The 15,253-nt window shown below is 55.0% G+C and overlaps 1 protein-coding gene across 2 annotated transcripts in view; it reads right to left on the minus strand.

The window, feature by feature from the left end:
* Positions 1-5,756: 5,756 nt before the first annotated feature.
* Positions 5,757-15,253, minus strand: part of RASD2 (RASD family member 2) — a 10,832-nt gene continuing 1,335 nt past the window's right edge. The window contains exons 2-3 of one of the 2 annotated variants that reach the window (XM_007456257.1): positions 10,614-10,893; positions 5,757-6,553 (exon numbers count right to left, since the gene is read on the minus strand). In XM_007456257.1, the coding sequence (XP_007456319.1) occupies positions 6,024-6,553; positions 10,614-10,884 (801 nt within the window). In that variant the 5' untranslated portion in view covers positions 10,885-10,893 and the 3' untranslated portion in view covers positions 5,757-6,023. Of the gene's footprint in view, positions 6,554-10,613; positions 10,921-15,253 lie in introns of those variants that run through there. The other variant, XM_007456256.1, reaches the window with a different exon arrangement.

Raw genomic sequence — 15,253 nt, forward strand, 5'->3', positions numbered from 1 at the left:
CACCTACCTCTCCTCTCTCCCTCTGCCTTCCTCCACTCTCTGTCTTTTCCTAAACCCTGGTGCTCCTCTGGGTCCTCTTTTTACTGCCTGGTCTGTCTAGTCCACACTCTCCCAAGGCTGGCATGACCCTCAGGTCCACCACTCAAGGCCGGACTTCTCTCCTAAGATTCAGACCCTCCCCTCCAGGTTCCTGCTGGCCCCTTGCACTTGAAGTTCCCACGGGTGCCTCAAACTCCCCACGACTCAAACTCAACCCATCCTAACCGTCCTGTGCCCACGCTCATGGCCTTCCAACCTGCACCCTGTCCTGATGGCGTCCCCACTTGGGAGACTGGCACCACTTACCATCCAGCTGCCCAAATGCCAATCCTGAGACCCGCCTTCGGCTCTCCACCCAACGCAACACCCCACAGCTGGCTTGGGAGCCCACGTCTTCAGTTCTACCACGTCGAATCCACCCTCTCTTCACCATCCCCTCTCACGCCCCTCCAACACATTCCCTGAAGCCAGAGTGGGCTTCCAAATGTGTAGCTGATCAGGCCTCTCTCTTCATTCCTCCATTGGTTCCTGATATATTTATTGAAGACCTACTGTGTGCCAGGCACTGTGTTACTCTGGGAGGACCTGTGCATTAGTCTTGTGTAGTTCCCACTCTGGCGGAAGAGACGTACAATAAACATACGCATTATATAAAGAGTCGAGCGATGATCAATGTTATCAGGAAAGCTGAAGCAGAAAAAGAGGGCGAACAGTGATGGATTAGGAGGGGATCTTAGGGCAGGAAGTCAGGAGAAGCTTCTCTGAGCAGAGATAAGGAATGAAGGAACCAAGTGAGCCAGTGGGGTTTGTAAAGGAAGCACATTCCAGGTGGAGATATAACTGCAAGTGCAAAGGTCCTGTGGCAGCCTGGTGGGCATGACACAGTCTTACCACGTTACCATAGTCCCCGCAAGTAGGAACGTTCCTGTCCCACTGACCTCCTGTCCCACCTCCCAGGAACGGAGGAGAGAGAAACTGGAATTAGCTAAAAGGGAAGATGGAGAGTGAAAAAAGAGGAGGACATGCCCACCCTTCTCTTCCCCAGATTCTAGCTTTGTGCACACAGCAGAACTCAGCTGGGGGAAGGTCTTTCCTTTGAATGAACACAGAAATGTCAGTCATCACATGGCCAGAGATTTTTAACTGAGGCTGTATTGCCATCCGAGGTGCCTCTGGTATAGATGAGAAAAGTCATGGGACAGCCCCAGTTCTCGTGGAGGGATGGGGAAAGCAGAACCCAGAGCCACCTGAAAGAAACAGTGGGAGCTCAGAGCTGCTTTCTGATCACGTCTGCTGAGTGGAGCTTGTTGGAAGTCGGGTTGAATGCGAGTCCTGAGGTCCAGAACGGGGCCACCTAGCAAGGGACTATGTTTCCCAGCCCTTCTCATAGGTAGGTTTGGTCACACGACTGACTCTTGCCAGTGGAAAGTGAGCGGAAGGGATGTGTCCAGGGCCCTGAAAACAGCAGATGTGCAGTGTCTGCTCTCTCTCCCCTTCACTTTCTGGCTGAACCTGAATGTGGCAGTGGCTTTGACCTTGCAGATGTGACATGGTCCTAGAGACAGAGGAGCCTGAGACCTGGATGCCTGAATGATCAGGTGGAACAGAGCCATACTCTGGCCTAACACACTCACCTTGGGCTTCTCCATGAGAGAGAAGTCAAGTTCTCCTCTGGCTACAGTGGCTGCGCCCTTGGCTATGAGTGGCAGAGCATCTCACCCCCTGTGAATGACACTTGCCCAAGTTCTCTGAACCATGTTCAGACGTCACACCCCAAACTGCTGGCTTCTCCCTCCAGAGAGAAGCTCCTAGCTGGCTCAGTTATGAAAGCTCTGGGGAGAAAACGTGCTTTGCAATCAGTGGTGAATTCTAGCTCAGCTCTGCCACTTACCAGCTGTACAATCTGGGGCATGTGCCTTTACCTCTCTGAGCCTCAGTTCCCTCATATGGGGAGTCATAATCCTTCCTCATAGCTTTGCTTCCAGGATGCAAAAAGAGGCTGCAGGAACAGGCCGAGCCCAGCAGAGCCCCAACTGGCCTCCCATCAGCCCCCACCAAGCCTGGATGCAGGCTGAAGTTTTTCTTTGGAATAAGTGACAGGTTCAGGGAGGCGGAACAGAACAAGTACTTAGAGTTCATAGCTCGGAATTCTCTGAAATCAGATTCCCAACGCTCCCTTCCTAGGCTGGGAATTAAGCTGGCTGTCCTGGGCTTATCTCTGAATGGTCTCCCCATGAGGGGAATTTTCCTGCAGCCTTATTCCACCCTCCATGCCAGGGCTATTTGTCAGGGGCGTCTTCCTCCTCTGCCCCAGCTTTCTGCTTGTTAACCCCATTCCAGGGCGAATCTGTGGGATGCAAGGAGTGGGGCTGGGGCCGGGGCTGGAGCAAACGTGTTCTGTTTAGTAACGATCAGAATGTTGTGGGTTACGTAGTAGGAATATTAATTCCTTTTCGCAGAGAACATAAGGCTGTAAGGGGCTGTTTGTGTGCTGTCTGGTCCAGCTGTCCTCCCCACCTCCCACTTAGAGATGAAGAAACTGAAGCCTGGGAGAAGACAGGACTTGTTCACAGTCCCACGTGGAGGGAGGGCATGGCAGAGGTGCCCCGGCTCCGACGCACCGTGGAAGGCTTGCATGGAAGGTGCGCCCAGCTACCTCTCCGTTTAGCCCTTCTTAGGGTGCAGTTCTGACCTGCAATGCAGAAGGGAATGTTCACCTCCACATCTCACATTTACAGAAACCAGGACTGGGAGAGCATCAGGGTGACTCGTCTCCCACTTTGAACTTCTCTGTCTGGCATGGGCAAAGGATGGGAGGGAACCTGGGCTCCCAGCTAGGCAGAGGTCGGGAGCTCTCCCAGGCTCACCTGGTTTTCCTCCACCATAGCCGGGCTCACCCTGCTTTGTGAATGTCCGCACAGGAGTCTCTCCCTCTGGACCGTGAGCCCTTGGCAGGCAGAGAGACCTTGTCCGCCTTCTCTCTGAACCTCCCTGCTCAGTGGTATTTGCTGACTGATCAAAAGCACAGACCTGTCTCCATCTCCCAGATGCAAAATCCTTTCCTCACTCACATGGAGCCCAGACGGCCTCTGGTTTCAAGTCCCCGATCTGCCCCTTCACCAGCTGTGCCTCCTTGGAGAAGAAACTGAGCTCTCTGAGCTTAATTCCTCACCACAAGAAGGGGTGAATACGAGGAGCATGTTTCTTACGGGGCTGGAAGATGCGAAGATGGAGCGAGAGTAGGGGTGTCGATCACGCAGCAGGTGTGTGGCTGATTCCCTTCCCTTCCCTCCGCCGAGGGCGAACCTCGGTCCAGGGCGCCGTGTTCGGGGGTGCATGGGGACAAGACCTTCTCACCCCACCTCCACCTGCCATTCCCCTCCCATGTCCTGTCTCATTTCACACAAGGGCACACTGTGCTTGTCCAGTGTTTACCATCCAGAAAGTTGTAAGTTGTATCAACCATACATAGGCATGGGCCGTGTCCTGATCTCAAGGGTTGACAGTCCAAGCGAGGAGGCTGCCCATTGCTGACATTCAGGGCGGGGTAACACTTTATGGTGAGGTGTTCAGCACCGTCCCTGGTCTCTACCCACCAGGTGCTAATAAGCATGCCGCCCCCCTCCCCAGTTTTGACAATCAAAACTGTTTCTAGATATTGCCAAATGTTCTCTGGGTGGTTCTGGAAGCCACCCAGAACTTGGTCATATGGTGACCCCAAAGGGCTAATGGTCCACGGGGAGGCCTCTCCTGTCTGACCTGGCCACTCCTCCAGAGGGACATGAACAACTCGGCATACACCACTCAGAGGGCCCAGGAGGGCCAGGGGTTTTATTCCCCCCTATTTTGGGGTTTTATTTCCCACCCCCACCCCGCCCTCCACGTACTTAACCTTGAAGGCTGACTCAGTGCTGACACGCAGGGAAAGGGTACCAGGCAGGTGCAATTTGGGGAGGGGAAGGTCAGCTTTGGTTGGAGGAAGAGCCACACTTCTTGGAAATACAGAAAATACACATGGTCAAGGACACAGCTTAGAAACAAACCCACTTTAATTGAGAGTGTACACAGAGATAGGGGGAAGCAGGGGTGTGACTGAGTGAGACCAGGCCACACACCTGTCCTAGCCAAGGTACCCGGTCTGCCTAGAGGGTTCAAGCTGGGGCCAGGTGTGGGCACAGAAGCAGGGTCAGAGCGGCTGCCTTGAGCAGCAGGGGCCAGGGTGGGGTGGGGGTGTGCAGAGCTGAGGCCAGGGCACGTTTATGTCTGTGTGTTCATGTGTATGTACATGTATATACGTGGGCACAATGTACACAGAATCTACAGGAGCCCTCAAAGGCAGATTTAGGGACAGGGTCAGGGAGACAACACCTCAAATCCCTGAAGGCCCCAGGGGCTGAGGCAGCATCAGGAGAGGGGCACACCATGGTGCGTGCAGAATGCCAGACCTAACCCTGCTTCTGCCACTCATAGGCTTGCTGTGTGACCTGGAGCAAGTTACTTACCCTCTTTGGGCCTCAGATTCACTAGATGATCACTAAGGTTCCTTGTGGCCCTGAACTTCAATAGTTTCAAGGAGGTTTAAAGTATAAAATGTATTTTTTAAGAGCCTTTGGTACACGGGTTCAAATCCCACCACGCCTGGTACCCATCACAACCCAATCACAGGCACCAGGAAAAGGCCCACTGGGAGCTCTTCCTACCTGCCTCTCCCGGGCTCAGCTCTGGCTCCCAGCTGCTCTTCCACGCCTGCCAATGGCTGCGTGTACAGAGACAGTAGGGCAGCAGGGGTAGGCAGCGGCCAGGCTGCCCCCAGGGGGATGGGAAAGTGGCCAGAGCCGAGGAGGCTTGGCCTCGGGGGCGTAAAGTGCATTGCTCACCCTCTTTGTTTCCTAGCACAGGGTGGAGCCAGCACCCAGCAGGCGCTCAATAAATGCTTGAGGAGCCAGCACAGTAGAGGACAGCCTGGTTCCAGGTGGAGCTGCGTCCGGAACTAGCCGGGAGGCAGAGCTGGGGCTTGTCACTTTGCCCTGTGAGTCTCAGCCACCCCCTCTGGGAAATGGATGCAAGAGGAGAAGCTGCCCCCGCAGGCCTGCCCCGCCTGTGTGAGTGTGAACGGTGATGCTCAGTAGTGGGCAGCGTCCAGCTGCAGACAGGCCACAGAAACCCCATCTGGAATGGGGGACGAAGGTATCCCCAGTGGAGGCAGTGGATCTGAACTGGTGGGGGGCCTTGCCAACGAGGGGTCACTAGGCTTTTACAGTACAGCGATTTCCATTCCTACTGGGAACACGACATAACAGCTGCAACAACAAAGCACAACCAGCAGACGAGAGGAACCTGGGAGAAGAGGCTGAGGAAGGTGGTCCAAGAGATGGACATAGGCCAGGCGACGTAGCCACGCCTCCTTCGAACACACAGACACCCCTGGCTCAATGTCGGGGGCAGCTGAGGGCCAAGTTGGGGGGCAGGGGATAGAACCAGCTGAGCCAGAGGGTAAGCGTTTCAGGATGCGGTGGGAGGAGGTTCCCAGCTGCCTCCTAAACCAAGCTGGGTCTTCCACCAGGACAGCGGAGCCCTCTCCCAGCTGGCTCTGGGTATCATTTTCATCTGGGATGTTCCAGGAGTCTCCATCGGATGCAGGGGTCCTGGCCCCTCTGGCCCCTCAAGGAAGCTCTGACTTGGGTCCTGGTATAAGTTCAGATGTCACCCAACCTTGCCTCTTGTCCTGCAGGGATTCCCCTCCCAACCCATGGAGAAGCTGAAACCAAGAGCGAGTGGCGGAAAGGAGGAATCAGAGGGAAGTGGTTGAAGGCAGGAGACTGCACAGAGGCTGGAGGCTGGGGTCCTCCAGTCTGGCGCCAAAGGTCTTAGAACGTGACTGCTGTTGGGGTCTCATGGGGGGAGATGCGGGGAGCGGGCACCCGGGCCCACGCCCCCCACCACCGTAAGGCACCGCCCAAGCCCCACCCCAGCGTCCCTCCTGCTCACTGGATGGTGCATTTGTCCCGCTCGCGGGCCTGGCCCTCCCGGAGGACCTTGGCCTTGATGTATTTGAGGTCACTGTTGACGCTGGGGCGGCGGGCAAAGGGCGAGACCATGCCGTAGGCGTCCATGTCCTTGACTCGGCGCATGCAGAAGGGCCTGGGGTGGAAGGCGTCCCCGTACTGCACGGAGATCTTGCGGTGCAGGGCGGGGCTCATCTCGTGCGGCAGCTTGGCCATGCTGAAGAGCACGTAGAACATCTCGTCCACGTTGGTGTTCTTCTTGGCCGACACCTCGAAGTAGGCACAGTTCCCGTCGCCCGACACCAGCAGCTCGGCCTCGGTGGTGGGCACCTGGCGGCACAGCTCGCCGTGGTCGTTCTTGTTGCCGCAGATGACCATGGGCAGCTCTGCCACTTCCTTGGTCTTGTTCTTCAGGCAGGACTTGACCTCCAGGATCTGCTTCTGGAGGCGCTTGACCTCGTCGAAGGATTCCCGATTATCCAGACTGAACACCAGGATGAAAACGTCGCCTGTGGGGAGAGGAGCCCCAGGCGGTGAGTTCACAGGCGCCTCCTGACCGCACCACCCCCCCTCGCCCCTCCCCGCTCCCTGACTTGACTCTAGCAGGGAACTGCTATTATTCCCCCCATTTTCCAGAGCAGAAGACTGAGGCCCAGAAGGTTAAATCCCTTGTCTCAGAGCTAATATGTGGCACAGGCTGGTTCAAACACAATGAATCAGCCCTACATTTCCCTGCAGGGCTGGAGACAGGGTGAGTGATTTGTGAGCTTGTGTGGACTGTGTTAGAATAATAAGAAATACAGGGGCTTCCCTGGTGGCGCAGTGGTTGAGAGTCCGCCTGCCGATGCAGGGGACACGGGTTCGTGCCCCAGTCCTGGAAGATCCCACATGCCGCGGAGCGGCTGGGCCCGTGAGCCGTGGTCGCTGAGCCTGCGCGTCCAGAGCCTGTGCTCCACAACGGGAGAGGCCACAGCAGTGAGGGACCCGCGTACCGCAAAAAAAAAAAAAGAAAAGAAATACAGTTTCCACAAGAGCAGGGGTCTTGCTGTTCAGCGCACATCCCCAGGGCCTGGAATAGCCCCCGATGCATAGTTGGAACGCAGAGTGTTGGCATCAGGCAGGCCTAGGTTCACCTCTTGCCCCCTCCACTCACTGGCCACATGGCCTTCAGCGGGTCATACCACCTCTCTAAACCTCAGTTTCCCCATCTGTCCCATGCAGGATGCTTTTGAAGATTTGATGAGATAACGAATGGAGAGTGACACGTGCTCAGTGATCTCGGGTCTCAAAAGACCCGAGAACAAGCACCTGCGAGAGTCGCATGGGTTCCCCCTTGACTCCTCACGGAACATCTGTGAGGGCGATTTCATTACTTTCATGTGATAGGTGAGCCAACTGGGGCTCAGAAAGGGTGAACAACCAGCCCAAGATCACACAGCTCAGGTGTGGCCAGGCCGAGATGTGGACCCGATTCTGTCCTCACCTGGCTGGTCCTGGCACACACAGGTGTCCTCTGATTCTTGAATAAATCATGGATGAACAAGTGAACACTAGCCTCCCAGGCCCACGCTACCCCTGCTACAACTCGCTGCATCCCTCAGCGCAGGTCTTTGAAACAGGGATGATGGGGAGGTGGCAGGGGAGGCGGGGAGGCTGAGAGAGGACTGGTGCCTCCACCCCAATTTCCACATCTCACTACAGTGATCACAGTCTCACACTCAAAGTACCTTTTGCACTTTGACTTAAACTCTTGAGAACCTGTGGGGAGATGTTAAGAACCCTGTTTTATAAGAAACCGAGGCTCAAAGGTGCCTGGGACTGGCCCAAGTTCTCGAGAGGAGAACCAAGTGATGCCAGCTTCTGGTAGCACTGCTGCCTCCTTCCTCTGGACCCCCGGGGCATGCCATTTGTCCCCCTCAGAATAGCACACACCACATTCAGGACCACGTTCCAGCCAATGACGCTCTCTGGAGCAGAGGGAGATGTCGTCACGGCGCACAGTGGGTGTTCATAAAGCTGGTTGTGTGGACGGGGTGGGACGGGATGCAGGACAGTGTGGGCAGTTTAGAAAGGCACTTGCAAGGCAGCGCTGGCCTGGCAACCGTTTCTGCTTAGGCTGCCAAACTCATCCCGTTAAGGCTAATCCCAGGCCCCTGAGGGCTCTGCAGCCTTGACATATCCAGATGGAAGGCTGTGATGCCAAGCTTCAGAGGCGCCTGGCTGGCAGCTGGAAGGAGAGCTGGCGGCAGAATTAATGGCTTTCAGGGGCTTCCCTGGTGGCGCAGTGGTTGAGAGTCTGCCTGCCAATGCAAGGGACATGGGTTCGAGCCCTGGTCTGGGAGGATCCCACATGCCGCGGAGCAACTGGGCCCGTGAGCCACAACTACTGAGCCTGCGCGTCTGGAGCCTGTGCTCTGCAACAGGAGAGGCCGCAACAGTGAGAGGCCCGCGCACCGCAATGAGGAGCGGCCCCTGCTCTCCGCAACTGGAGAAAGCCCTCGCACAGAAACGAAGACCCAACACAGCCAAAAATAAATAAATTAATTAATTAATTTAAAAAAAAAAAGAATTAATGGCTTTCAGAATTTGCTGTGTACCAGCACCAGGTTGGAAAATGAGGCACGGGCTGGTGAGTGAAAAAAGCAGGCAGCAGGCAGATGTGCTTGGAATGATATGTGCACATAAAAATGAGACGAAAATACTCTCTGTTATGGGGACACAAATGTGAATGTCAAAGTGTTCATGGGGGGCCTGGAAGACTGATGGGGTGGCTACCTCGAGGGAGGGGGCAGGAGCCTGCGGTTTGGGGCATGGGGCAAGGGGGCTTTTTAGCCTTATCTGTATGTTTAGAGGAGGGTGTATTTGTGTGTTATTTGTGTAGTTAAAAGTTAACTTTGGAAATACGCATGTGGCCCCTCTCCACATCTACTCTCTCCCTCCGTTAGCCTTATTTCTGTTGGTGGGCACCCGCTCCCCTCCCCATGGCTGGGAGAGCAGACATCCTTGCAATCTCCATCGAGTCCTGGAAATGCCCCCCGCGCAGTTTCCTGCAGTCCTCGCAGCCACCCTGGGAGGAAGCAAGGTTATGCCCATTGTGCAGCTGGGAAGACTGAGATCCAGACTTATGGTCACACATCTAAGCCGTCAAGTGGTAGAGCCAGGACTGGAACCCAGGTCAGCCCAGGCTCCTTCTGCCCACACACTCCCTCTCCAAAATGTGGGGTGGGACAGTCTGAGTGTGATCTGGGTCAGATGGTCAGTGAGGACAGCTGGAAGAGGAAGCTGTCTATCCAGGGCGCTCAGGGAGGAGTCTTGATCCGGCCGTGGGGAGAGGGGTGGGCATGGCTAGGGTTTCTTGGTGTAGACGTATCTCGATTTGCGGGGTTGTTTTAGTGATGGCTGGGGGGGTTACTTGCTCATTCCTTCCCTTCATCGCCGCCCAGCAATGGCAGGTGCAGGGTTTAGGAAATGGGCCTGCGTAGCCCATTGCAGGCATACCGCAAATGCAGGTTTAAGACCCATAATTCTTGAGCACTTACCTTCCAATCACCAAGCACTGTTCCTATATTAACTCATTTAAATTCTCACAAAGACCTTTGGAATGGGTGCTAATGTGATGCCAACTTACAGATGAGAAAACTGAGGCACAAAGAGATAAAGTCACTCGCTCAGAGGGACAAAACCAGGAAGCAGTGGAACCAGGATTCGGACCCAGGCAGACCAGTTTCTGGACCTGTCCTCTTAGCTACCACACAAAACTGCTTGAGTGATGAAAATCATGGCCCAGCCTCACACGTCTGCCTGGCCCCTTAGTCTCCCATAATCTCCTCCCTCCCCACCACTCCCGGCCGGGCCAAGAGGCTACAGGATAGCCCAGTGGTAAAGCATGAGAGCCAGACTGTCATTTACCAGCTGTGCTCTCTGTCACCTGGAGTAACTCAACCTCTCTGGGCCTCAGTTTCTCCACTTGTAAAATGGAGGCAAATACCTGTCTCCTAGGTTAGTTGTGAGGATGAAATAAATACATGCCAAGCTCTAGAAACAGGCCCAGGCACACAGCTCTTGTTAAGTGTTAGCTATTGCCATGGCCGTTACTGTGATTATTACCGAGTTCCCAGCATCCGCAGGTCCCCACCAGCCCCTCTGGCTGATCACTGCCTGGGTCCGGCCCCTGCCTCTCTGAGAGGTGGAAAAGCCCTGCAGTGTTAATAGATCAGAGCCTGACAGACTGACCCCGGGCCCTGGAGCTCTGCTGGGTCACCCCCACAGAAGGAAGGCAGCAGCCCCTCTGTTCCCTGGGGAGGTAAAGCCCCAGGGCAGAGTCTATCAGTTCCTGATCTGGAAGGCAGCGCCAGCAGCCATGAGCAATCGATCCAGAGTCAGACAGAATGGAACTGGGGACCTGGTTCCATCCTTTGCTCGGGAAGCAGCAACACCTCTCTGACCCCCCCAGTGCTAAGGGGGCTCGTCGTGAGCTTCATCTCAGATAGGCAAGTGCCTTGCAAACTGTAAAGTACCGAGCACACACGCTCACATACTCAAGCACCTGTGCCCACCCCTGGCACCCACCTGTGAGGATGGAGAGCCTGCGCATGGCAGGGAAGGGGTGGTTGCCAGACGTGTCCAGGATGTCCAGCTGGTACATGTCGCCGCGGATGTTGTAGACCTTCCGGTGGAAGTCCTCGATGGTGGGCGTGTACTGGTCCTCGAAGCGGCCGTTGAGGAAACGAGAGACGATGGAGCTCTTGCCCACCCGCGAGGCGCCCAGCACCACCATGCGGTACGAGTTCTTGGCGGGCACACTGAGTGTGCAGTTCCCGCTGGACAAGGTTTTCATCATGGCTCGGGGCTGTGGCAGAGAGCCGGGAGCCGGCATCAGGAGGCCCGAGGCCTGGCCTCGCAGCCCTTCCTGGAAGCCTTGGCCTCCCCTGCCGGCCACCTGTCTGGTCTCAGTTTTCTGTCTGTACAATGGGAACACTGGACTGGGGTCTTTCTAAAGGCCTTGGAGTTCTGCCTGCTCATCCGTCTCGTTTCTTTCTTTCCTCCTTCATTCATCCACCCATTCACTCATTCACTCACCCTTGCGTTCATTCACCCCTTATTTATTTGTTTGTTTGTTTGTTTGTTTATTTATGCAGCACGGGGCTGCTGGGGCTTGACTGCTCGCTTTACCACTAACTTGCTACTGCTCTCGGGTAAGGAGCTTAACTTCCCTGGGAGTCACTTTTTTCATCAGAACTTTCTACAAGAGCCTCTTGGGCTTGTGGGAGAGGCCGAAATGGATCCAAGCTCCAAACCCCAATTAAAGATAAGTAACCTCCAGGGGCCCCATCAGGCCCACCCAAAGGCCATTCACAGTCCAGCCGCCCTCGTTTCCTATCTCAGCAGCTGCCAGAATGCCCCCCGGAACCCCTAGTGAGCTTGAGCTCTGGTGGCACCTGCCTCCAGCCCTCAGCTCATGCTATAGCCCCTCCCCCAGAGCACCCTCTTCCCTTCAGCAGGGTCTGGCTCAAATGCCACCTCCTCTCTGAAGGCTTCTCTGCCTCCTGCCAAACCCAGCAGGAAGCCACCCACCCATCTAGAGAAGACGAGCTACAAATGGGTGCAGGCCTGCTGAAATACAGATCTCCTCTGCCCTCAGCAGGCTGCCGCACAGGGTGGTGCAGGTGGGGCGCTGCACAAGGTCCCCGGCTGGGTGGGAAAGTGGGAGGCCGTCTTATTTGGAGTTCATCTGCTCAGAGAAGGCACCTTTTCTCAATCTGCACAAAGGGCTGTGGTGCTAACTATGACTGGTCCCCACCCTGTGATGCCCCAGGTCAGTAGCCTGGAGAGCCTCATTCATTTACCCCCTGGCACTCTCCAACATCATAAATGTCTACATCTGCCATGATGCTAAGAGACTTCAGGTGGAGACACCTCTTGTGTGTGAGTTTTCTGGCACACGACCTGTTCAGGGAGTTCTCCTTGCCTGGCTGAGAACCGCCGTGCAGTAAAGCGGCTCTCAAAAAGACCTTTATAAAAGCTCTGATTGGTAGCATTTGTCAATTTCCATGAATACTCCCACCATGGCCGATGCCAAGCTACCGAGATGATCTCAATGAATGAATCGCAAAGGGCCGCACACGATAAGCCGGCTCAGCCCACCGCTGACCCAGGCCTGGAGCCGTGACAACAATCACCAGTAACCAAGCCCTGCAGTGTGCCAAGCACTGTGCTAAGTATAGAACGATAATAACAGCTGACGTTTATTTTGCAGTTAATATATGCAGAGCGCTCCAAGTGCTGAACGTGTACTAACCTGCTTCATCCCTCAGGAACCCCAGAAGGTAGATGGTTACCCCAGTTTACAGATGAGGAAACTGAAACACAGAGAAGTTTAGTACCTTGCTCATGGTTACACAGCCAGTAACCAGCCAAGGAGGGATTTGACCCCAGGCGGTCTACCCCCTGCCATGGAGTATCCTCACCACCTCACTGTGTTCACAAATAAGGACGTGATGCTTAAAAGTCTACATGACTGGCCCATTTAGTTAATAAGGAAGCCAGGATGGTGACTCCAAGCCTCCGACCTCTACATCCCCCGTGCAATTCATGCCTGAAGCCGACTTCAAATTCATCCCACAGGATTTCAGTGCCATGTACACAGCAGGTGCTCAGTAAATGATCTGTGAATGAATGAAGCAAATGGCTCTACCTTTGGAGCTCATTCAAAGCCTCCTTCTGGGGCCTTCGCCCTCCACCGGCACCCTGTATAGCTGGCCCGGGGGCTGCACTGAGGAGGGTCTCAGTGCCCTGGGCACATCCCTGGGTGGGCAGCAGGGGAGAGAGGGCTGCAAGCCAACAGCACGGAATTTTTTCAGTCTCCTCCTGGGCTGGGAGAGCCAGGCTGCCTGCACCTTCAACGGACGCGGGCTGCTGGGGAAAGAGGTCCCACACCAGGACGGCCCCCTCCGCAAGTCCCTCTGCAGGGAGCTTGGATCTGCTGGTGGTCACCTCTGTCTACACAGAGAGGGAAGGAGGCCAGTAGCCCCCAGGGACAGTGTATCCCCTGCCCCAGCCTCCAGCCCAGAGCTCCTGGTATAGACGTGCCAACATCGGCGACTGAATGGGCCTGAGAGAGGAGGCGTGGGGTCAGGAGAGGGCGAAGAAGGGGAAAAAAAATTAAGAATCTGTGGCTTTCCTCTCTGAGAGAAGGCTGCGAGTCTTCACATGGCCCCAGCCACGTGGGGCTATGTGAAACACCCAGACACCTGGCCGTCAGGTGACAGCACCTCCCACCCCCGCATCTTTCTTCCTTTCTCCTCCCCCAGAGGAGGCACTAAGGGCAGCGCTGTAGGCACAGCTTCCCTCCCCCACCGCTGCCTGCTCCCTTCTCTCCATCCTCAGCCAGGCTGACCCTACGGTGAGGAGTTCGAAGGGCCCTTTGAGAATGTAGATTCCCCCCCCCCCCCCCCCCCCCGCGTGATTTCCCCTTCGAGCCTTCGCCTCTGTCAGCCACGCTTACACAGCTTGTGGAAAGAAACCACTTTATTCTCTTTGCTTTACTGCGGCTTCTTCTGGAGTGACTGGGCTTTTTCGTCACCACTGGGAAAGGGCTCTGCCGCACACGGTCACTCAGTGTCACTCAGTGTCCCTGACTCTCCTGGTGTCTTTGATGCTGAGCGTTCTTAGTTTCAGTCCTCTTCAACCAGGACCTTGTGAACATGATCCTGTCCTAATTCTCTCTGATCACTTTTTTCAGCGTGAACTTTAAACAGATATTCCTGGGCATCCCACCCCGGATGGTGAGTCCAGAAGAAAAGGATCAGCTCTAGGAGAGACAGGTGAGAGAAAGCTCTTTCAGCCACCCTGAAAAACCTACACCAGGTGCTCTATTTTCTGAGAAAGAGACCCTTTAGAGACGGCCTTTGCCACCCTAGACCCAGGTACCTTGGGCCCACTGATGATTCTCTTTTATTGTTTTCACATTCATATGACACCTTATCCTCTCTAAACTTCATTTCCTATTTAGTAAAACAGCTTTAATGCAGCCTTTCAAAACTGTCTCTCCATTTTCTCCAAATGATCAATTCCCCTAATTAGATTAATTAATCGACGCTAATGATCAGGAAAGAGTCACATTCACTGATCTGTTAGAAATAGGATAGGCTGTGAATACAGAACATCTTAGGTTCAAATCCTCTCTCTGCTTCTTTGGAGATGTGTGACTTGTAGCCAGTTTACTGAATTAACAGGTAAGGTTACAGGCCTTTTAAGGAACTTCAAAAACAATTCATTAATTTTTTGAGAGTCTGAATTTATCTAATCCTTATAAAAATCCCAGCGGTAGATCCTGCTTCCATTTAACAGTTGAGGAATCTGAGGAACAGAGAGGCAGAGCACCCTGCAGGAGATTTCAGAGCTAGTGACGGAGCAGAACGGGAATTCAAAGCCGAGCTATCGGGCTCATATGCTCTAAAGCACAATTCCACTCTACCTCTAAGTAAACCCCAGCCCCCCGCCGGAGGCCCAGAGAGTGGTTAGTGGGGGCGACTAGCAGCACAGGTACCCAAATGTAAGTTCTGTGACTCATCCCAGGGAGGCAGAAGGGCCTGGAGCAGAGGTGGCGGGGCCACGCTGGGAGAATGGTCAGCACAGCTGGGCAGGCCTCCATCATGCTGGGTGCTTTGCGTGCCTTATTTCAATGACCTCACAACAATCCCATGGAGAGGGGACCACCATCAACCCACTGGACCAATGGGGACACTGGAGGTCGCAGAGGCTGAGCTACTTGCCCCAGTTCACACAGATGACTGGCCAGGCCAGGATTAAAATCAGGCTGTTGGCTCCAAAACTGGGGCTCTTACAAAGCCACCCCCTGGACAAAATCAATCTTTTTCAAAACAAAGTCTGACTCACTGAAGCCTCAGCTGGGGTCAGGCGGGGGGAGTGACCCCAGCAGCCTACTCTAATTCCCGCTCTCTCTTGCTGCAGACAGCTGGGGTCAGGCACCCTGCTCAGGACACCCCCAAACCTTGTCCAGCAAATGCATCTGTGCCTTCACCCCATTCTTCTTCCTCAAGCTTCCTCAAGCCCTTCTCCCAGGGCCTGCCTGGAAGATGGAGGGGTCACAGGGGCAGGAACAGCAGTATAAGAGTCTGGCCGCACCCTCCTCCTTGTGGTACCCTGAGCCCTCCCTGCCCCCCCCCCCCCCCACACACACCCCAAGC

The sequence above is a fragment of the Lipotes vexillifer genome, unplaced genomic scaffold, assembly GCF_000442215.2.
Source record: "Lipotes vexillifer unplaced genomic scaffold, Lipotes_vexillifer_v1.1 scaffold728, whole genome shotgun sequence".
NCBI lineage: Eukaryota > Metazoa > Chordata > Mammalia > Artiodactyla > Lipotidae > Lipotes > Lipotes vexillifer.